Raw genomic sequence first — 23,022 nt, forward strand, 5'->3', positions numbered from 1 at the left:
TTTGACTAAACACTGTGTTATTTGTTTTATTTGAGTGTAGCCATCTAGGGCTGAAGAGCATGCTGGGAACAAAGGAGGCAAAAGCCAGGGGGAGGGGACTGATCAAGAGAGTAACAGAGGGCTTCCCTGGTGGCGCAGTGGTTGAGAGTCCGCCTGCCAATGCAGGGAACGCGGGTTCGTGCCCCGGTCCAGGAGGATCCCACATGCCGTGGAGCGGCTGGGCCCGTGAGCCATGGCCGCTGAGCCTGTGCGTCCAGAGCCTGTGCTCCGCAATGGGAGAGGCCACAACAGTGAGAGGTCCACGTACCGCAAAAAAAAAAAAAAAAAAAAAAAGAGAGAGAGTAACAGAATATTGAACAAATTGGGGGTGGAATTAAGAACCCCAGGGAGAAGACCAGCCATCAGAGAACAAGTCCAGGAATTATATTTTTCATTTGTGACTCTAATCTTGGTCCATAGTATAGGACCTTTTATATGGTATGTAATCAGTAAATATTTCTTGATTGGGTTAATAAATGAATGAATAAATGGTCAAGAAATTAGGGGAGTCACTTCTAGGAGGTCCTTTAATAAAATATAATTCCAATATATCAGGCTTGGCTATTGTACCAGTTATCAATTTTTTGCCTCTGAGTTCCAGATCCACTCTTCTTTGCCCTGCTTTGTGATAAAGAAGCTCAGCCTTGCAATTATTTCTCTGCCAGCCAGCACACTATTAGTATTGCAAATAGAGAGCACTGGAGGGATACAGTAGGAGGAAGGGAGCTTCTTGCCCCAGATATGGTGTGATTCATCCTTCTGCATCATTCAGTGTACAACTGCAAGTGGCACTCATCTCTCAATGAATCTTGTCACCACCTGGGCCAGTGGCTGTCTGGTGAGTCAGGAAGGCACCCCAGTGCTTGGCTTTCCCATTGGAAATCTTCATGGGCACCCCAGAGAGTAGACTTCTTTGCAAATTCCACCATCATCCCAGCAAGTTTTCAGTCTGCTGGCACCTAAGGTGACTTCCCAGTGAGTCTTATTAATGCTCCAGCAGCAGCTTATTAGTGTGTTTCATCAGCACCCCAGCATCCAGGCCCAACCTGGGACACCTCAGTAGACTTTCCCACCATCTAGTGAGCCACAGGTACACCCTCTCCAATGAGGTCTCAGTCTCAGCCGTGGGCAGAATCCCCTTCTCAGCTTGTTCCTTCCTGGCTGTTCTGTCTCTACCTTAGAGTGGCAGCTACTCCTTAGGTCTGCTATTCGTGTTATCTTTAGAGTTTTCCCTGCCCCTCTAAGTGGTTCATATCCTGTTAATAGTTCACAGTTCTTTATGTTAAAATTTCCCTGTTCAGATAATTAGTGTAGTTTTTCTCCCCTGGCTAGATGCTGATGGATACAGTTATGGAGGGAGACTCTCCCATTGAGAAAGGCCACCAACACTCCATAGTCCTGGCTCTTGTTCTCTGTATTATAAATTTATTGTGGTGTCTCTTCCCAGCACTGCAGTCACCACCACACTGGCATCAAGGAGACAGACATTCATCATTAAAGATTAATTTCAGATTTTGCTGATAGGAGGGATAATTGTCATTGATATACTACCTGGCTGATGCTTCAGTGATTTCAGAAGAGAGGCAGTGTAACCTATAAATAAACAGTTGGAGGCCCATCCCCCCAAACTTAGATGGAGCTAGAATAGAGAGGCATCATCATGTTTCCAATAAAGTCATTCTCTCCATGCATGGACTGTTTAAACACACAGAAAAAGAGTATGTCACTGCAGAAACAGAGTAGCGTTGCAATTTAAGGAAATAGAAAATAGTCACACTGCTGCAAAGTCTTGCTTCAGGGATTAAATATAATTTAGTTGATAACATCTTTTCTGCATTTAATTTAGAAAATGCTTACAGGAAATCAACTTTTAATACTGAAATAATAGAAATGGACTTTGTCATGCCCTCTGAATCATCTGAAATAATAATTAGATCATACTAATGAGCAAAAACTCAGATGGTACCAAAGCAATCAACAGTACAATGTGCCCTGAATTACTTTATTAGTAATCTAACAGAATTTGTTTCCCATGCAGACAAAATTCAGAAGGGCTGTATTCTGTGTTACATTTTCTTGATGGCTTTTAGATTAAGCTTAATAGTATGTAACAGCTGTCATCATCCTCACCATTATCATTATCAGGAAATATTTAGTGCACACCCACTGTGTACGCAGCACTGTAGGGCTCATTAAGGGGAAAGAGCAATAAGTTCCTGCCCTTGAGATGGTAGAGGGGTAATTATTTACTTTGAGTACTTTAGTTCATTTAGCAGTGAATGAGCAGAAGGTCTTGGAACTCAATGCCCAGACATTTTTGTACAATTTCATCATTATTAGAACAATTACACCAAAATTTCTCGATGTGTTCTTTATTTTAGATTATAAAATAATACACTGATCTATTGTACAAGAGTTAAATAAAACAGCAGTTACACAATGAAAACTAAAATTCTCCCTTAATAATACTGATGAACATTTGCTTCATGCTTGCTAACTGATCGCATGCCACGTCTGTTCTAAGCAATACTCACATGCACCCATACACTTTAAACAGGAGGAAACTGAAGGATCTAGAGAAGACATACAGTAAGTGGCCAGGATTCAGACTTTAAGAGGTCTGGCACCAAAGTCCATACCCTTAATCCCACTACTGCACATGGCTTCTCTAAGCCCTCATCCTTTCCATATAACCTTCCCAGAGGTAATCGGGTAATCACTACCAACAAGCAGTGTGTATTCTTCTAGGGCCTATTCTAGGCATTGGAATTCATATTGTACATACATGCAGATATTTTAAAAATATAAATGAGATCACAGTAAAATATTTAAAACATTTTTTGATCTAAAACTATCTAGGATATATTACCATATATATGTTCAAGGCTGTGTATGAGTGTATATATACAGTCAAATGGATTTTTAATATTCTATAATTCAGCTGTATCACTCGGAAATTCTAAAAGTAATGAACATTTTAGATGTTTTCTTTTTTTCTCTTATATATAATTCTGCAGTGTACATTCTTTTTTTTTTTTTTTTTTGGTACGCGGGCCTCTCACTGCTGTGGCCTCTCCCGTTGTGGAGCATAAGCTCCAGACGTGCAGACTCAGCGGCCATGCCGCAGAGCGGCATGTGGGATCTTTGCGGACCAGGGCACGAACCCGTGTCCCCTGCATCGGCAGGCGGACTCTCAACCACTGCACCACCAGGGAAGCCCCAGTGTACATTCTTATGCATATATTTTTGTACGTATGTGGAATTTTGGGAGAAAGATTCCTAGTAGTGAACTTGTTGGGTCAAAAGATATGTATAGCAATGTTTTCAGTGTTTTTTATCCCCTAAAACGTCATATTCTGATCACATACAATAGTGTCAGATAAATAGTGTCAGATAAATATGACACTATCAATAATGTGTCATCCAGTGTTTACTCTCTCACTCATGTATCTGTATTTCAGATTATAAATGAGAGAGAACAGTGACCTTTTCTTTTTTAGTACATATATCAATGTGTTGTGATCAAGTTCTTAATATTCTTGATACCCATGCTGACTTTTTATATAAGGCCAGAGTCCCACCTGCCCTTAATTATTTTTCAGTGCACTGACACAGAATCCCAGTGACTTAGTCTGTTCAGGTTGCTATAACAAAATATCACAGACTAGATGGCTTGTAAACAACAGAAATTTATTTCTCACAGTTCTAGAGGCTGCAAGTCCAAGATCAAGGTGCCAGCATGGTCGGGTGAAGGCCCTCTTCTAGGTAGCCACCTTCTTATTGTACCCTCACATGGTGGAAGGGGCTAGGGGCTCTGTGGTATCTCTTCTGTAAGGGCACTAATCCCATTCATGAGGGCTCCACCCCATGATCTAATCACCTCCCAAAGGCCCCACCTCCTAACACCATTATTTTGGATGTTAGGATTTCAACATGTGAATTTGTGGAGGGAGGGAAAACAAACACTTAGACCATAGCACTCAGTGAATTTGCTGTAAAAATTCTGGAAGTCACCTTTGACTTTCTTTTGTCTAAACTTATTACCATCCCTTGGCATAAAGGGACTGTTTTGTGACATATACTTGTGGCTGCCATAGATGAGGAATTTTTGCAGCTTGATTGATTTCAGGCTAAACAAATGATTCTGAATTCAAATAAAACTTTTTATTTGTAGCACACATGTTTCATAAGAAATAATCAGTGATGATAAATAGTGAAGTTATTATGGGTCTTCTTTGGATTCCTAGTGGATTTTTAAGTTGGCACTGTTATTCCTTCTCTCATTATCTTCTCCTACCATATGTTTCCCTCCTCCCCCAACTCCAAGAATAAAAGATTAAAAAAAGTGAAGTTCTGTTATTAAAGTATTATTACCACTAGATATTTACATAGTTGGTTTGTGACCTTCAGCAACTCTTGGGGCATCAAAGCCTTGGTACTCTTTTCTCCTGTAGCTTGTTGGATTATTAACATCTGTCACCTGAGATTTTCCCATAAACATATATATACATACATATATGCTTATGGGGAAAAATATATATATAAAACTATTTAGAAATGAATTTTAAATCCCTGCTATAGAGAGCATCATGCTTTATGTTCTTAAAATTCAATCACTCCTTTGAAGTAGTTAAGAATGAGGAAGGAAAATTAACAGTTTTCTCTTACAAGAAAGAACAGGTTATGTCAAGAATCAAGCAAATGAGCAGCATGGATATTGCAGAGTTTCTTTTCTGTTCTTTGTTAAATTATGATTTTTGTCACAATTATACATACATATAGCTTAAGGGTCAAATAACTTACAAATTTCACAAGTAAAAAAAAAAAAAAAAAGAATCCCCCACCCCAAACACATAGATGTCTCCCTTTCACCAAATTTAGTAATTATTTTCTTATTTATCTCCATATCTCTAAATAACATACTTGATTTGTCATTTCATGGTGTTTCAGCTTTAGGCGGCACTTATTGACTTCTGTTTTGGGGAAAAAAAAAAAAGGTTTTAACTCTCTTTGCTTTCTTTACCCTAACCTCCTAATAGTACCCTTTTTACTCCTATTCCTCAATATAATTTCATTTTAATTTTGAATAGATAAATATTCTGTGTTTATATTAGCATAAGTATGCTAATACAATTTATGATAAAGCAAAGTAGTAAATTATGCTATTTTTTTCTTTCCTACACAACTTTTATTTCCTGATATTTATTGTTTTGTTGCTGTTTTTTGCTGCTGCTATTTTTTGGCTTGTTTTTTCATGTACTTCTCACTAATTCCACCCCAATCTCATTGGCAAGTGTCTACTCTGCTCTACATGTATCAACTACTCAGTCGATTTTATCTTCCTGAAGAAATCACGTGAGGCATCTTCTGACATGCTCCTCCAAACAAGACTGGTTGCCCCTGTGTTCCATGCACATTTCTAATCCTGGACCCCTTTCACCTCTCATGGGTTGGCTCTTATGTTTTCTGCATTGCATTCCTTCCTCTGTATCCATTTACTCTCTCATTTTAGGAGGGTGTATCTTTTAGTAGCTTCCTGAGAAAGAATGCACAGGATGTAAATTTTCTGAAAATTGCTCTCCTGAAAACATCTTTATTCTACCCTCACACTTGACTGAAAGAGGGCCATGCTTTGGTGCCTTTCTAGCTTCTGATGTTGATGCTGGGAAGTTTAATGATATTCTGATTCCCAGTCTTTAAACGTAATTATTTTCCTCTTCAGAAACTTAGCTCTTCTCTTTGAAGTTCTCTGAAATTTCCAAATTATTTGCCTTGGTGTGCGTCTGTTCTGAGCTATTATAGCTCTACCAGTGGGCTCCAACAGTTTGGAAAGTTACATACCCAGCATTTCTATAAATTTTTTGAATTATTTTATTGATAACTATTTCCTTTCAATCTTGTTCTCTTTTGGGTCCTCCTATTATATGGATGTTTGACTTTCTGAACTGGCCCTCAGATACTTTTATCTCTTCTCTTGCATTTCCTATTTCTGTTTTTTAGCATTATTTTCTAGAAAATTTTCTAAATTTGTATATCCCAACATATCTATTGAGTTTTTAGTTACTGAAAATACACATTTAAATGTCTATTTATTTATCTGAGAATTACTTTTAAAAATAGCATTATTGTTTCATGATCAAAATATCTTGTTACCTATTGATGGGTAGGTAATAGATGGGTGGCAGGAATTATTTTGTCCTCTTATATCTGCAAGATCTTTATTTTCTCCTAAATGATTTTTTAAGTTGTTTTTTAAATTTTTGTTTGTTTTGTTCTCAGACTTTTATTTTAGCTGTTTTCCTCAGATGCCTGGTAATTCTCATGTTTGTTTATATTTATCAGTGGGGTACTAAGGAGTTGATTGGAGACTCTGAGCTCATGTTGGCAGATTGTGAGTTTTACTGCAGGTGATTGGCTGGGCCATGTAGTTGGGAAACATTGATGTCAGTAACTCTAAGTCTTTCCTAATGAGTCTATCAGGATCCTATAGTAGAGTCTTTCCATCTCCTTCCTAGAGGGTGGAGTCTTGGCTGCAGTATTATAGAATCTTAGAGAAGAAAGACGGTTGGGTGGGGAGGATGCAGATGTCTCAGCATCCAGTATGTTACTTGTTTCTCCTTTTTTTGGTGCTGTATGTATTAGTAATTTGAGGATAATTAGATGTCCATCTCATAGGACTGAGGTAAGGATGAAATGAGTAAATAAATAAAGTGCTTCAAAAATAACAGGCTCACAGTAAGTGCTTTACAAGTGTAGCTATTATTCTTTCTCATGTTTGGCAGTCTAAAGAGCCTATATTTGAGAATAAAATTCAATTATTTATTTGCTTTTTAATTTATTTTGCCAGAGATAATGGATGTGGAGAACTATCTGTTACTCAAATTGACTTTCAACCATTTTCCACTTTCAGAGGGCGCTGTCACCAATTCCTAAAACTTTAAAGGATTTAAAGATTGCTCTTGGCTCCCTCTATAGCCAGTTTAAAATTCATTTTGGAGGGGGGCAGCTAAATCTTCTTCTCTTCTTTAGGTCTTCCAAAATTTTTTTGCTGTTCTCTTTTCTCCTGTTTTTCACATCCTTGTGAGTGTATACCTTTTAAGGTCTCTTTATTGTTGTTTTAATAAGGCTGGAGAAGAAATAAAAGTAGGTACTTGTATTCAATCATTTTTTTATCCAATAGTCCCTGAATAATTTCTCTTAATGAAAGAACTGACACTAATCTGAGTGGTTTGGGCCAGCCATTCTCTTTCCGATATTTTCACATTATAGAATCTGAAGATATGTGTATAAGGATAATATTTTCAGATTATAGGGCCTGAGGATATATATGTACTATGTACTATATATATATATACTGTGTACTGAGCTATCTGTATCTATCTATATATCTACTGTTATGTTAACATAAATAAATATTGATCTTATTTAAGCTATCATAAAAAAAAGATCTATCTAAATAAGGATATGTAGCTGCTACTGCCATAAGCAGCATTCTGCTGGGGTACATTTGTGATAATCCTTTCCTTGTCTTCTGTTCAGTTCCTAAGGAATCAGGAAACATATTTGGTTGAAGTTTGTAGCATTGAGGATGAGCAGCAGAAGAACTGAGAAAGTATTCCATTATTTCTGAACTATTCCAACACTTTGTTTATATCACATTAGAGTTCTGAGTAATAGTGTAGAGCAAATTATGTCTTATCATGTCTGCTTCTAGTTGAATGGGAGTTTCTCCAAGTTTGGGGACTTTCCCTTCTGATTTGGCATCTCCTGAACATTGTGCACTACTTGGCAGCAGGTTGGAGCACACTGACTAATGTTGAATGAAAAAGACTGAACGTGTAGCATCCCCACAGATACTACTTGCTAGACTGGACAGTCATCATTTTTTAAGAAGTTGCATGGTGGTACTTGATTTTGGCACTGTTGATGTTTGCTGAAGTACATCAGCTTCATTTTAGCTAATTCATTCACTTCAGATTATTTAAAAATTGGTATGACTCACCACACAGCTGATTCAGATGTGACGATCATGATTATTTATTTTATGGACAACAAAAAATGAATGGATTAAATTCAATTTGGAATCTAGGTAGAAGAGATTTATTTGATGAAGTAGTGGATGGGGGTAATTCTCCAAATATGACCTTGAACACCTGATCATATGATAATTTTCCTTTCAAAGAAAGGAGAGATTAATAGAAGAGAAAAGCTAGAAAAGGGACAATAGAGAGGAGAAAAAGCCAAATTATATGAAGTGAAAAATGTTAAAGAAATTCTAAGAATGGTAATGTACTTTTTAAGAAATGAAGGAACAGAATTATTGCTGGGGAAAAAAATGCACAGACCTTCTTCCCCCTGTTCCTTTCCTTCTTGTGTGCTCACAGAAGCTTAAAAATAGAACATATCTAAAACTTAGAATGACATCAAGGGTTAACCATGAGAAAACTCATGAGAAAAGACATTTTCCCAGGTAGTTAGAGCAGATGATGGTGTTTGAGCTGAGAACATTGATTTCTCAATGATTCAGCAAATGGTTCCCAGATAAATACATGGAGGATTCTTGGAGAGGGGATGGTGGTGGTATGGATTCAATATTAACTATTATTTTTGTTCTCAAGAAATTTAGCATTTTCTAGTAAGATGAGAAAGACAATTAGTATGTAAATATATAGATAAGTATACTAAATTTAAGCAAGTATTAAGGAGGAAAGTTGGTTTAGGAACTTGCTCACACAATCTCTTTGGAATAGAAGTGCTCCTTAGGAAATTTTGGAGAAAGAACTGAAGCTATTTTTATGTTTCTTCTTTTTTTCCCCCACTTTTAACAGATTTATTGAGGTATTTATATAAAAAACAATTTATCTATACTTAATGTACAGCTTGATGACTTTTAGTAAGATTATATACTTGTACAATAATCACCACAATCCATTTTTAGAACATTTCCATGGCCACTTAAAACCCTTTGTACTTGTTTACAATTGATTGTATCTCTCACTCCCAGGGAAACACTGATTGGTTTTCTATAGAGTTTAGTTTTGACTTTTCTAAAAATTTCATGTAAATGGAATCATGCAGTACATAGACTTTTGTGTTTGTCTGCTTTTACTTAACATGCTTTTTGAGGTTTATTCTTGTGGTTGTATGGTCAGTTTATTCTTTTCACTGGTAATATTTCATTGTATAATGGTTATACTGCAATGGTTATACTGCACTGTATTATCCATTCACAAATTAATGGACATTTGGATTTTCCCCCCCGGTTTTTGGCTATTATGAATAATGCAGCTATGAACATTTGTGCATAAGTCTTTGTGCACACATATGTTATCATTGCTCTTGGGTAGATACCAAGGAGTGGAATTTCTGGGTTGTAACTGTCAAACTCTGCTTTTTTTTTGTATGGTGCTTGAAAACGTACTACATTCACTTTTCAAAATGGGTATCTGTTCCAGCACCTTTTGTTGAAAAAATAATCCTTTTCCCATTGAATCATTACAATGCTTTATAGTAAGTTTTAAAATTAGGTAGCATAAGTTTTTTCAAAATTCTTTTGTCTATTTTAAGTCCCTTGAATTTCCATACAAATTTTAATATTAGCTTGTTGATTTATCAAAAAAATTGTATGGGACTTTGATAATGACTTAACCAAATCTTCATATCGCTTTGAAAAGAATTGCTGTCTTACCATTATCGAGACTTGAAATCCATAAATATGGTACATTTCTGTATTTACTTAGTTATTCTTTAAATTCACTCAACAATATTTTGAGGTTTCAATATAGAGGTCTTACGATTTTTTGTTAAATTTATTTATAGTGTTTTATTACTTTTGATGCTATTGTGAATGGAATTGTTTTCTTTTCTTATTTATGGATTATTTGTCATTAGTATGTATGTATCATCAATCTATGTATATTAATCTTGTATCCTGTGAACTTAATTAATAAACCACTTATTGATTCTAATAATTTTTGTTTGTTTGTTTGTAGATTCTTTAAGGTTTTTATCTGTGAATAAAGAGTTTGAATTTTTTTCTTGCCTTATTTCATTGATTAGAATCTTATGTACAACGTTGACTAGGAGTGGTGAGAGCACACAACCTTGTATTATTCCTAATCTTATGGAGAAATATTCAGTCTTTCACAGTTAAAGTATGATGTTAACTATAGGTTTTTTTACAGATTTTTACAGGTGATTTTTACAAGATTATTTGTCCTTTGTGAAATTAAGGAAGTTTCCTTCTCTTATTAGGTCATTTAGAGTTTTTAAGATTAATGGCTGATAATTTTGTCAAATTCTTTTTCTGCATCTTTTATGATGGATGGCCATGTGTTTTTTGTCCTTTATTCTATTAATATTGTGTATTATATTTACTTTTGGGTATTAAACCCTCCTTGAATTCCTGGGATAAATACTAGTTGATCATGGTATATAATACTTTTTATGTTCCTGGATTCAGTTTGCTAATATTTTTAAAAGGATTTTAGCATCTTTTCACGAGGGATGTTGAGCTGCAGTTTTCCTTTCTGAGATGTCTTTGGTATTAGAGTAATACTGTCCTTATAGAATGAGATGGTAGGTGGTCCCTCCTCTTCTGTTTCTGAGAGTCTTTGTAGCATTAATATTATTTCTTCTTCAAAAGTAAAGTCTTTTGGGCCTGAGTTATTTTTCTTTAATCAGAATATTTTAAATTACAGTTCTAGGTCTTTACTTGACATACATTTATCAGCTTTTTCTCCCCCTATTTACCTTTGAGAAACTTTTGGTGATTTGTGCCTTTCTAAGATTTTTTTCCATTTCATCTAATTTTTTCAGTTTGTGGCATGCAGTTTGTGATATTTCCTTAATATTTCCTCTTAATTTCTGTAGGGTCTATAATGATGTTCCCTCTTTCATTTTTGATTTTGACAATTTGTGTCTTCATGGTTTTCTTCATCAGTCTAAGTAAAGGTTTATCAATTTTATTGATTTTTTTAAAAGAATCATTTTTTGTATTACACTTTAATATTTTGTACTTTTTTATTATTTAGTTTAAGATACATATTTTTAAATTTCCCTAATGATTTTTTCTTTGACCAAGGGATTATTTTGAAGTATGTTGTTTAACTTCCAAATATTTGAGAATTTCTCCAATTTCTCTCTCTTACTGATACCTAATTTAAACCTGTAGTCCAAACTTTGTAGGATTTCAATCATTTAAAAATTTATTATAGGGCTTCCCTGGTGGCGCAGTGGTTGAGAGTCCGCCTGCCGGTGCAGTGGACACGGGTTCGTGCCCTGGTACGGGAGGATCCTGCACGCTGCGGAGCGGCTGGGCCCGTGAGCCATGGCCGCTGAGCCTGCATGTCCAGAGCCTGTGCTCTGCAACAGGAGAGGCCACAACAGTGAGAGGCCTGCGTACCGCAAAAAAAAAAAAAAAAAAGAGAAGAGAAAAATGTGCATATGCAATTCTTTATATTAACCTGTTTACCATTTCTAGCATTTCTTTTTCCTTACTGTGGACTCAAGTTCATATCTGTAGTCATTTCCTTTCAACCTAAACAATTTCCTTCAGTATTTGTTGTAGGCCAAGTCTGCAGGCAATAAATTCTTTTAGTTTTTATCTGTGAATGTGTATATTTCACCTTCATTTTTGAAGAAAAGTTTAGCTGATTATAGAAGTCTTGGGTGACAGGTTTGTCTTCTTTGAACACTTCGTCTATGTCAGTTTACTGCCTTCTGATTTCTACTGTTTCTGATAAGAAGTCAGCTGTTAATCATATTGTCGTTTCCTTGTACATGATGAATTATTTTGTTCTTGCTGCCTTCAAGTTTTTATTTTTGTGTTTAGCTTTCAGTAGTTTTACTATGAGGTGTGGATCTCTTTGTGTTTATCTAAATTGAAGTTTGATGATCTTGGATGTGTAAATTAATGCTTTTCATCAAACTAGGGATGTTTTCAGCCATTATTTCTTCAAATACTTATTCTGCCCACTTTTATTCTCCTCTTCTCCTGAAGCTGCCTTTACAGATATTTTTATGTGCTTCATGGAATTCAATAGGTTTATGAGACTGTGTTCATTTTTCTTCAGCCTTTGTCACTGTTCTTTAAATTGGATTGTTTCTGTTGATCTACTTTACAATTATCTATTTTTATCTTCTCTTATCTCAAATCTGCTATTGAGCCCATCTTGTGAATCTTTCATTTCAGTTACTATACTTTTAACTCTAAATTTCAGTTTGGTTTACTTTCATACATTTAAATTTCTTTATTGAAATTCCCTATGTATTTAGTCATTGGTATCATATTTTCATTTGTTGAATGTAATTACCCTTAATTCTTTGCACATATTTATAATGGCTGCTTTGAAATCATGTACTATTCTTACCTGTAGCTCTAGAAATTTTTTAGGAATAAATGCATCTCAGTTTATCTGCCTTTGGTTGATTTCAAGAACGTTGGTTACTTTTGTCAGTTTTTTTTCCAGTTTTATTCTTATTTTTTGTGGAGAGGATTGGCAGACCTCTTTATTCTGCAATAACAGAAGTTCTCATCTATTTCTTCTTGATTAATGGAACTCATGACTTACTCTTTCTATAACTGATTTGATTCTTTTCTGGTCCAGCCAGGCACTTTAGTTTACCTTATAAGCCTAAGGGGAAAAAAAGAATGTTCTTCCCTATAGTCCTGTTTTACCAAGCAGTGACACTGCCTAGAGAATGGTAAACATTTGCCATATTAGTGCTCTAACATCTCTGACATGAGCTGAGTCTTTTCTTTTGCACCCAAGGGCCATATTTATATAGTTAAGACTACTGGTTTTAATCATGTACTTTAAATTCTGTGACCACCAGTTGAAGAAATAAACTTTCCAGAAATGTGAGAAAGAGGGAAGAAAACATAGGGTAATGATAAACAGCTTGGCAGATTTAGGAATCTATTGCTAAGTTATATTTCATCACTGTGCCATGGATCACTGTCCTCATAAAAACATTGATAGATACCTTTAATAAACTTCTTGAAATGGGATGATACTGAATCATCATCCATCATCTCTGGTGGGTCCTACTAAAGCCCTTGGACTATAATTATAACAAATTACTCTCCTCAAGCTAATATAGAATCTTATTTTAAAATATGTGTGCCTATATCTCCTTTTTAATCATAACTTCTTGACTGATAGGAACCAGTGCTGTCAAATTTACTTTTTAAAAGCATCTAACAGTGCCATATACAACTGAATGCTTTATTCTTTTCTGATGATGATAAGTGTAACAATACTTTTTAATAGGAACTCAAGTATATATGGGGATGAGGTATTTTATCAACAACAGTGTCATTATGTAGCATACAAAAAATTCTGGGCAAGACATTGTTTCTAACTGATAATCAAGGAATTATGCCTGGGACTCAGTCTGGGGGATGTTAAAGATTTGGTTAATAGCTCTGGAATATAAATATGGGAACAAAAGACAAGAGCTTTATTTGATTCAAGTATAAGGGTCAGGTGATGACACAAGCAAAAAGAATGAAACTGAGGTACAATCCATGAAAGAAAATGTAAGTGATCCACAGGGCAAAACTGAGTCCAGGATTCAGACTATTTACCCATGTGGACAACGCTGAGCCATCAGCAAGTGAAAGGATGTAAGTGGAGATGGAAACAGTGGATAGTCTAGAAGATCAGACAACGTGTGTCAAAGTCACTGAGCAACTGAGATTCAGAGCCAGGAAAACCAGTCACTGGGACTATTCTTCCATTAAGGGAATTGGAATTAGCCAGGGGCTCCACTAATTGAAGAATTATGGAACAGGAAGAGTGAGGTTTGTGATAAGAGTAATTTGATGTTGAGCCAAGTATCATAGAAATACTTTTAAGTAGGTTCAGTCTAAGCAACTGTGAAGAGAGATTTATTGGCTTAATCAACCAGACAGGTTATAATCACTAAAATCCAACTTTCTCAACATTTTCTAAGCTTCAATTCCATCTTTCGAGTTAGTGTCATATATATTGTGTTTCAAAAGTACTTTTGGCATAACTCAATCTCATCATATCAGGACCTCCCTAAAATAGAGCTTAGGTCATTTATCCCCATAAACACCCTTTTTTTTTTTTTTTTTGGTATTAATGGTAATGGGATGTCATGTCACTTCTTTCAGGGGTAAAAGGAACCATAGGAAAATTTATTTGAGGTTAAATCTTGTTACCTAACTATTCTGTAAAATCTTTTGAATTGATTTGTCTTACTTAAATGTGAAATTTCACTTTTTTTAAAGAAAGTATTTTTCCACTCCTCTTTGTTTTGGTTTAAAAATTGGTCTTCCTGTATCTTACAGAAACATTTAAAAGATGGAAGTAAAATTAATTAAAATATTTCATTTAATTCCAGGTTCTAAAATGTTAGAAAGTATCTTAAGGTTCTGGTTTAACAAATAATTTAACATATTTAGAGACAAAGGAAACAAAATCGGGATTGAAATTTCAATAATCATAACATTATCTGTTCTGGGTTACTTTCTTTACCCTTCTGTAAGTCAATGTTTGGGATTTTTCTTTATGCTTTAGAAGTTGTTTGAGTCTTCTAAAGATTGTGGACCCTTCATCAAGATTAAGAAACGTGGTCGAGATCGGCGAACCAGTAGTTTACTTGTCTCCATTAATAGGGTTAAAATTCACTCATTTAATTTGTTCACAGAATTGAGATAGATTTAGTAGAACCATGAAGAGGATCACAAATGACTATGAGAATGGAACAGCTTCCTCCAACAAAGGCAGGCTAAGAAGACTACAGTTTTCAACCAGGAAAAATAAAACTCAAGGGCAATATTATCAAGATTCTGTTTGTTTCTAGTTCTGTATCATCTTTTTCATAGCTACATAGCACTCCATTGTATAGATGTTGTACATTTGATTAAACCAATTTCTCATAGTAGGAAGTTTTTCACTGTTTTAAACATGATGGTGTACATTCTTGTAGCCAAAGTTCTGAAGTCTTCATTAATTCTGTAAAATAAATTCCTGGTTGTGAATTTCTGGATCAAAAAATATATATCTTTTTAGAGCCTGCTTACCGTGTCTCAGGGCTAGGACTGATGTTTTTCATTTCCTTACTTTTCTATTGGCACTCTTGTTTTTTTTAATGTGGATGTGAATTATTGCCTGGTGTCACTTGCTTTAAGTCTGAAGATATTCTTTAAGTATTTATTGTAAGACAGATCTAATATTAACAAATTCTCTTAGGTTTTTTTTTAATCTTGCAATGGATTTATTTGCCTTCTTTTATAAAAGATAGTTTTGCTGAATATAAGGTTCTCAGCTGACAATTATTTTACTTTCAGCACTTTGAGTATATTATCCACTGCCTTCAGTCTTTCATGTTTCTGATGGAAAGTCAGCCATTAATCTTATTGGTTCCCTTGTGTGTGCTTTCAAGATTTGTTCTTTGTCTTTGCCTTCTAACATTTCGACTATGATGGGTCTTGATGTGGAACTCTGTGCATTTAATATACTTAGAGTTTTTTCCACATTTTGAATGTATAGATTAATGTATTTCATATAATTTGGGAAGTTTTCAGTTTTTTAAAAAAATATTTCTTTCCTTTTCTTCCCTTGATACTCCCATTATGCACTTAAAGTTTTCTTCCATTTCTCTGAAGTTCTGTTTATGTTTCTTCATTCTTATCGCTCTCTGTTCTTTAGATTGCACAATTCCCATATATCTTCTTTAAGTTCACTGATTCTTTTTTCTGCCAGCTAAAGTCTACTACTGAGCCCCTTTACTGAATTTTTCATTTTGGTTGTTATTCAACTCCAGAATTTCGATTTAGTTCTTTTAAATAATTCCTATCTCTTTACTGATGTTCTCTATTTGATGATACACTGAAGTCTTCCCTCAATTCTTTAAGCACAGTTTCTTTTGGTTCTTTGAATATATTTTAATAGTTGATTTAAAGTTACCGTTTGCTAAATCCACTATCTGAGCTCCTTTAAAGGCAGTTTCTATTGCCTGTATATAGGTCACATTTTCCCATTTTTTGCATGTCTCATAATTTTGTGTTGAAAACTGGACATTTTAGATATGTTGGAACATATTTTCTAGGAATATTCAAATTCTATTTTCTCTATGTATCTTCTCTGTAGGTAATGAGAGAATATTACATGAAAATCTTTTTAATGTTATATGAAAAAAATTTCCTCATATTAATTGATCACTCTCAAATTCCATGTGTCATAAAATCTGTTCAGGGTCAAGGCAGATAATCTTAGTTTCAGGTAAAAATTGCTCTCCTCTCATTTTACAAATGTAGAGAGGTAGATAACACCAAGTGATGGTGAGGCTGTGGGTAGAAGGGAACTCTTGCACTGCTGGTGGGTGGTTAAACTGAGAGAGAAGTTTTGAAAGACTCTGCAAGGACCAAGGATGATAGTGCACTGTGGAATAAGGAGTATGATTACTCCAACTCTCTGCACCTGAGCTCCAAAACAAACAAAATAATAAGAAACATTAAAGAAGTTTTTGATAGAGGCATATAAGGAAATTATTTTATGTTTCTCTTCCTCTCTCACTTGTTATAAAGGTTGATGTTCTAGGAGTGGTTGGAGATCACTTAGTACTTTAGCTGGGCGTGATGAAGGTCTCCATGGCTAAAGTTAATACACCTTAACTTTGTTGTTCAAGAATATAGTTTTTTCTATTTATACAGGAGTTGTGGGTATTCAGGAAATTATTTCATTTTGAAAAAAAATTTATAAATGAGAATACTTAATTACTAAATTTATATGTATTATAATATATTAGATTATTTATGTGATATGATCCAAAACTTATAGTTCAAAACACATCTTCTCTCGCTGGCTTCTCAACCATTTTTTCTATAATCTGAAGCCCATTTTTCATGGACTAGAGATTACAATGAGTAAAATCAGGTTAGTTAGAAGTTTACTTATTCTAATTTTTCCCATTCTCTAGCATTTGTCACAAGCAGTGATGGAATTGTGTCTCTATAATCCCTAGCTTCCAGCAGAGGGGAGTGTATACACACATACCTTCACATAAGGAAGAAATGAGACCTAATTTCTGATGTGAATCAAGGAATCGTGTATCCACATCATTTCATGTTCAGATTATTTGCAGTGACTTCAATAAAATTAAATCCATGATTTAGCTGCTCTGAAATGAGTAATACAGCCTCTCCCACAATACAGAGCTGATAGTAAATATCTTCATAGTACAATAAATATTTTTAAAAAGTATGTATCACTCAAGGGCCCAGAATCATTCTTAAAATTGAAAGGTGTTACCTTAGAATATTTGTGTAAATTCCAAATCTGCTCTGAATCACTGCTAGCAATCTGTAAGCCCCAAATCCACTGTCACCATTAACCAAAATATTTATTGTTACACCCACTATGTATGTATACAGTGGGCAAAAACATTCAACAGGTTATTTACCTACTTTTTAGTATTATTTTATTGTGAAAATGGCTATAATTCAACAGAAAGTTTAGTCAATAGGGAAAGTTAAGACCTTCTTACAATATCTATTAATCCCGTAACAGTTTTATTCAAGACTATTTTTCAAAGCTACTCACATAACTTTTGTTACTCTATCTGTCATTAAGATTGCCTTTGCTTACATGTAAATCAATGAAGTTAGAACACTGCCTCACACCATACACAAAAATAAATTCAAAATGGCTTAAAGACTTAAATATAAAACATGACACCATAAAACTACTAGAAGAGAACATAGGCAAAACATTCTCTGACATAAATCATACCACTGTTTTTTTCTAAAGTCACTCTCCCAAGGAGAGTGAGCAAAAATAAACAAATGGGACCTAGTCAACCTTATAAGCTTCTGCACAGCAAAAGAAACCATAAACAAAATGAAAAGACAACCTATGGACTGGGAGAAAATATTCGCAAACAATGCGACTGACAATTTAAAAATATACAATGCGACTGTATATTTAAAAATATACAAACAGCTCATAAAACTCAATAACAAAAAACAAATAACCCAATCAAAAAAATGGGAAGACCTAAATAGACATTTCCCCAAAGAAGACATACAGATGGCCAACAGGCACATGAAAAGATGTTTAACATCGCTAATTATTAGAGAAATGCAAAGCAAAACGGCAAAGAGGTACCATCTTCCATGGGTCAGAATGGCCATCACCAGAAAGTCTACAAATAATAAATTCTGGAGAGGGTGTGAAGAAAAGGGAATCCTCCTATACTCTTAGTGGGAACGAAAGTTGGTGCCGCCACTATGGAGAACAGTATGGAGGGTCCTTAAAAAACTAAAAATAGAGTTATCATATGATCCAGCAATCCCACTCCTGAGCATACATCCAGAAAAGATGAAAACAAATTCAAAAAGATACATGCACCCCAATGTTCATAGCGGCACTACTTACAATAGTCAAAACATGGAAGCAACCTAAGTGTCCATTGACGGATGAATGGAAAAGAAGATGTGGTACATATACAATGGAATATTACTCAGCCATAAAAAAGAATGAAATAATGCCATTTGCAACAACGTGGATGGACCTAGAGACTGTCATACTAAGTGAAGTAAGCCAGACCGAGAAAGACAAATATAATATGATATCACTTATTTGTGGAATCTAATAAAACGATACAAATGAACTTATTTACAAAACAGAAACAGACTCACAGACATAAAAAACAACCTTATGGTTACCAAAGGTGAAAGGGGCGGGGAGGAGAGATAAATTAGGAGTTTGGGATTAACAGGTACACACTATAATATATAAAATAGATAAACAGCAAGGACCTACTACATAGCACAGGGAACTACCTCCAATATCTTGTAATGTATAACAGAAAAGAATCTGAAAAAGAATATATATATGTGTATATGTATATGTATAATTTATTCACTTTGCTGTACATCTGAAACTAACACAACATTGTAAATAAACTACCCTTCAATTAAAAAATTATTTCACAAAAAGACTGCCTTGCTTTCTCAATTCAGTGACTTTTATGCCACCATGTAAAATCAAGTGAAGTGTGTGGCTGTATTTAGGTAATAGGCTACCTTTACATAACAATAAATATCTTCATTAAACCTTTCAATAGAGTAACAATTTAAGAATTATTTATGAATTCAGACAAAGTTATCTATCAAGAAGTACTATGTGCCTATCAGGTTATGTGTAGAATGATATACTTTTGTCAAAGATATATGAACTCTGATGGTAAAATGACAGCACACATCACAGTACTGTACCTTGAAATAATTACAGATTTGAATTTTCCCTCTTCCAGACTGAAATTTTCTAAAAGTCAAGGACTATGCTTTAGATATACTTTTTTAAAGATATACTTTTATATTCAGTATCTAGTATAGTGCTTGGCACATGGTGGATGTTCTAGATAGGCTTGTGGAATGAATGAATGAAATGTATAATCTGGTTGAGAAGACAACAATAAATATTAAACAACAAAGAACTGAACATAGAAAGGTAGGTTGGGTCAAAGCATCTATAGACCTTGAATCTTCACCCTGATCTGATCTTTGCCGTGCATAGATATCTCTAGTATCCCTTCTCATAAGGACAGTAACCCCATCATGAGAGCACCAACCTCATGACCTCTTTTAACTCTACCTCCCAAAGGCCCAGTCTCCAAATACCATCACACTGAGGGTTTGGAATTCAAAATATGAATTCTGGGATGGGATGTAATCCAGTCCATAGAGCTTACATCAAGGCTTTTATTTGATGGGGTAGATTTCCAAGGGTGCAATGGCTATGCGGAATTATCTAGTAAATAGTACCAGAATGATACCCATAGATGTTGTAACAGTTCACATTTATGCCACCTATACCCTAGAATACATGAGAATATTCTTTTCAACTCATCCTCAAATAAGTTGAAGTACCAACTTTGTTGCATGCATATTAACTTCTCGTATATTCTGGGATTTATATCTGGATTTTCTATATTGCTTCTCTGATAGTTCTGCCAACAGTAGCTTTACATTTATTTAATTTCAGTGTAAGGTCTTCACTTTTTCCTGTCAACTCAGCTCAGATGAGTAGTTGAATGCCTCCCCTCATCCCTCCCTTCCTCAATTTCTGTGTTTGTCTAGATTTTCTGGGATATTTATTCTTCCATATGAACTCTAAGATGATGGAAACTCAACATTTTTTAAAATCCCTGTTGAAAACCTAATTGTAATTATATTAGACTTATGTAATAATTTTGGTACAACTGCCTTTTTAATGATTTACTTAATATACTTTATTTCTTCCATTTTTATTATGCTATTACCTGTTTGCAATGTTGCTTTCCTTCTTTTTTTAGTGGGGAGGAGTTGACAGAGTTGTCACTCATTTCTTCTTCTCCCTTGTTAAAAGGCAGAAAATTCCCTTTTCTCTTCTGAATCTCATAATATAGCACTCAGTTCTCTAATACTAGAAAACAAGCCTTCAACTATTTCCATCAAGCTGTTCTACTTTCCCACTGCTTTCATCCTCCCTCCAACAAGTTAGCAGTTTTGAAACACTTTCATTTCCCTAAACTTTCCCATTCTCCTCTACTCCCACGTTTTGCTGAGATAGACTAGTATTTTTAGTTCTAGACTATTATTAGAATTTCCCTTGCAGTATTACAAAAATTATCTTCTATTTCAAAAGTCCTTGTTTAGCAGTTACACTGCATATTTTCAGCACTCTCTAAATACCCAAGGTTTATTGATTACCAGTTATCATCTGTTTTAAGATGTTGTAGTTGGGGGGTTGATTAATGGCCCCCCAAAAGATATGGAAAGTCCTAATCCCCACTTTCTGTGAGTGTGACCTTTGTAGGATCTTTGTAGACGTGATTATTTAAGAATCTCGAGATGAGATCATCCAGGATTTAAGATGGGCCCTACGCAAATCCAATGATTTGTATCTTTAAAAGAGAAAAGGAGATGGGGGACTTGAGACACAGGGAGGAAGACTATGTGAAGATGAAGGTAGAGATTGGAATTATGCTGCCACAAGCCAAGGAATATGAAGAGCCACCAGAAGCTGGAAGAGGTCCCTGGGCAGACATGACTGCTCCTGGACTATGGCTGTGAGGGCCTGGAGGCAGGTGTCAGGGCCCCTTTAACATCTGCAGTTGGACCGAGGTCAGCAGGCCTACCTCCAGGTGCTTACAAGGGTGTGTCTCCTGGTGGGTCCCTGGATGGGCAGGAGTATTCCTGGTTCATGGCTGAGAGGGGCTAAAGCCAAATACAGGGCTAGTTCAGGATTTGCAGCTGGACCTAGATTGGAGGTCCTGCCTCAAGGCACAGATAGACATGTCTCCCCGGGCGGTGGAGTGGGGGTTGCCTGGATAGTCAGGACTAGCATCCTGAGAGGGGTTGGAGCTGGATCACACACCACTTCAGGGTCCACAGCCAGGACTGAGGTTGGCTGGCCAGACACCTGGGGCATAGGCAGGCGTGACTCCTGCGCAGTCCTTTGGCAGATAGTGTTGTGACAGGACAATGCCAAATGGGGCTGTAGAGGAGCCCACGGGGTGGCAGGGCTACTTTCAAGTCTGTAGCTGGGACCACAATTGGAAAGTCTGCCACCTGCGCATGGGCTGCCTTTTCAAAACAGCCCTCTTTGGTCTTGGGCTCTACCAGGGTTTCACAGTCTCTTACTTGGATCCCAAAGCTCCCACAAAGGCACTTTTGCCTACAGATGGTTGCCAATTTATTGTTGCTGAGATGGGGAGAGATAAGCAGGAGACTTCCTATTCCACAATCTTGTTGATATCACTCTGAGGTTGGTTCCTTCTGAGGGCAGGGAGGGAGAATCTGTCCCGTGCCTCTGACCTAGCTTCTGATGGTTTGCTGGCACACTGTCCCTTGGCTGATACTCTGTCTTCATATGGCTGGTCTCCCTGTGTGTGTGTCTGTCTCCAGATTTCCCATTTTAATCAGGACACCAGTCATATTGGAATAGGGATCCATCCTATTCCAGTATGACCCCACCTTAACCACTTACATCTGCAATGACCCTATTTACAAATAAGGTCACATTCTAAAGTTCTGGGGGGTTAAGATTTCAACATATGAATTTTAGGGAGATGTAAAGCTTTCTGGGAAACAAGTAGAGTTCTTACTGAAGGAAAGCATAAGGACTCATAGTTTAAGAAAATAACCCTATTTTACTTTTATGAAATCATTAGAAATATTATAGATGAATTTCTTTTTTTTTTAAGTATAATTTCCACTTTATTGTCTTTCCAGGGGACAGTATTTCTTTAGTCTTTAAGGACTTAGCTCTTTACATGGGCTTTGGTGGAGGTCATGGGGCAGCGCCCGCAGGTCTAAATCGGGGTGGAGGTGTTCGGTCCTTCCGGGCTTCCCGAGAACGATTCCTGACTACCTGGCTGTGAATGGCACAACTCATGCAGTAATGCAGTTTCACATACAGATTGGGAAGCACATAGGCATTGAAAACACTCGCTTCAGAAATGCCCCTGACGGCTGCGGCCTCTATGATGTTCCGAATGACGAACTTCTTAATGGCCTTATCCTTGGGCACGCATCGGGTACAGTTAGTGCAGCGAATAGGCTGCACGTGGCCGCAGCCCTTTTTGGCATGACCCTTATTCCTTCTTTTCTTGGTCATCTTGGCAGGAGGCGAGAGAGCTAGATGAAGTTCTTAATTGTATATGTATGTATGTGCTTTATGTATTCATCTCTTAGGACTTAAATATACAAAAATGAGCTTTATATTCTATGGCAGTTTTCAAAGTAAAAATGTTATTTTTCTCTTCTCTGTAACGTCTTTTGTAGTTATTACAGTGATTCAGGTCTTCTGTACTGATAAGTCACACAGAAAACATGTAGATACTAATCACTACAAAAAAAGCCTTTCATGGTCTACAAGCTATAAGTTAGTCTGATTAGTGTAGCAAATCCCAATGAACATGCTAAAGCCCACATACTAATTGTAGTTGTCATTGCGCAAACTA

The 23,022-nt window shown here is 35.9% G+C and overlaps 1 protein-coding gene across 1 annotated transcript; it reads right to left on the minus strand.

Moving 5' to 3' along the window:
* Positions 1-22,276: 22,276 nt before the first annotated feature.
* LOC132496130 (small ribosomal subunit protein eS26-like) lies at positions 22,277-22,676 on the minus strand. The gene has a single exon (XM_060108335.1). It carries the CDS (start codon positions 22,674-22,676, stop codon positions 22,350-22,352), a length of 327 nt encoding a protein of 108 aa, XP_059964318.1. The 3' UTR covers positions 22,277-22,349.
* Between the last annotated feature and the right edge of the window lie 346 nt (positions 22,677-23,022).

The sequence above is a fragment of the Mesoplodon densirostris genome, chromosome 9 (assembly GCF_025265405.1).
Source record: "Mesoplodon densirostris isolate mMesDen1 chromosome 9, mMesDen1 primary haplotype, whole genome shotgun sequence".
Classification (NCBI taxonomy): Eukaryota; Metazoa; Chordata; class Mammalia; order Artiodactyla; family Ziphiidae; genus Mesoplodon; species Mesoplodon densirostris.

Bases quoted from the DNA above. Each gene is read 5' to 3' on its own strand.
- LOC132496130 (XM_060108335.1), bottom strand. From the start codon at position 22,676: ATGACCAAGAAAAGAAGGAATAAGGGTCATGCCAAAAAGGGCTGCGGC.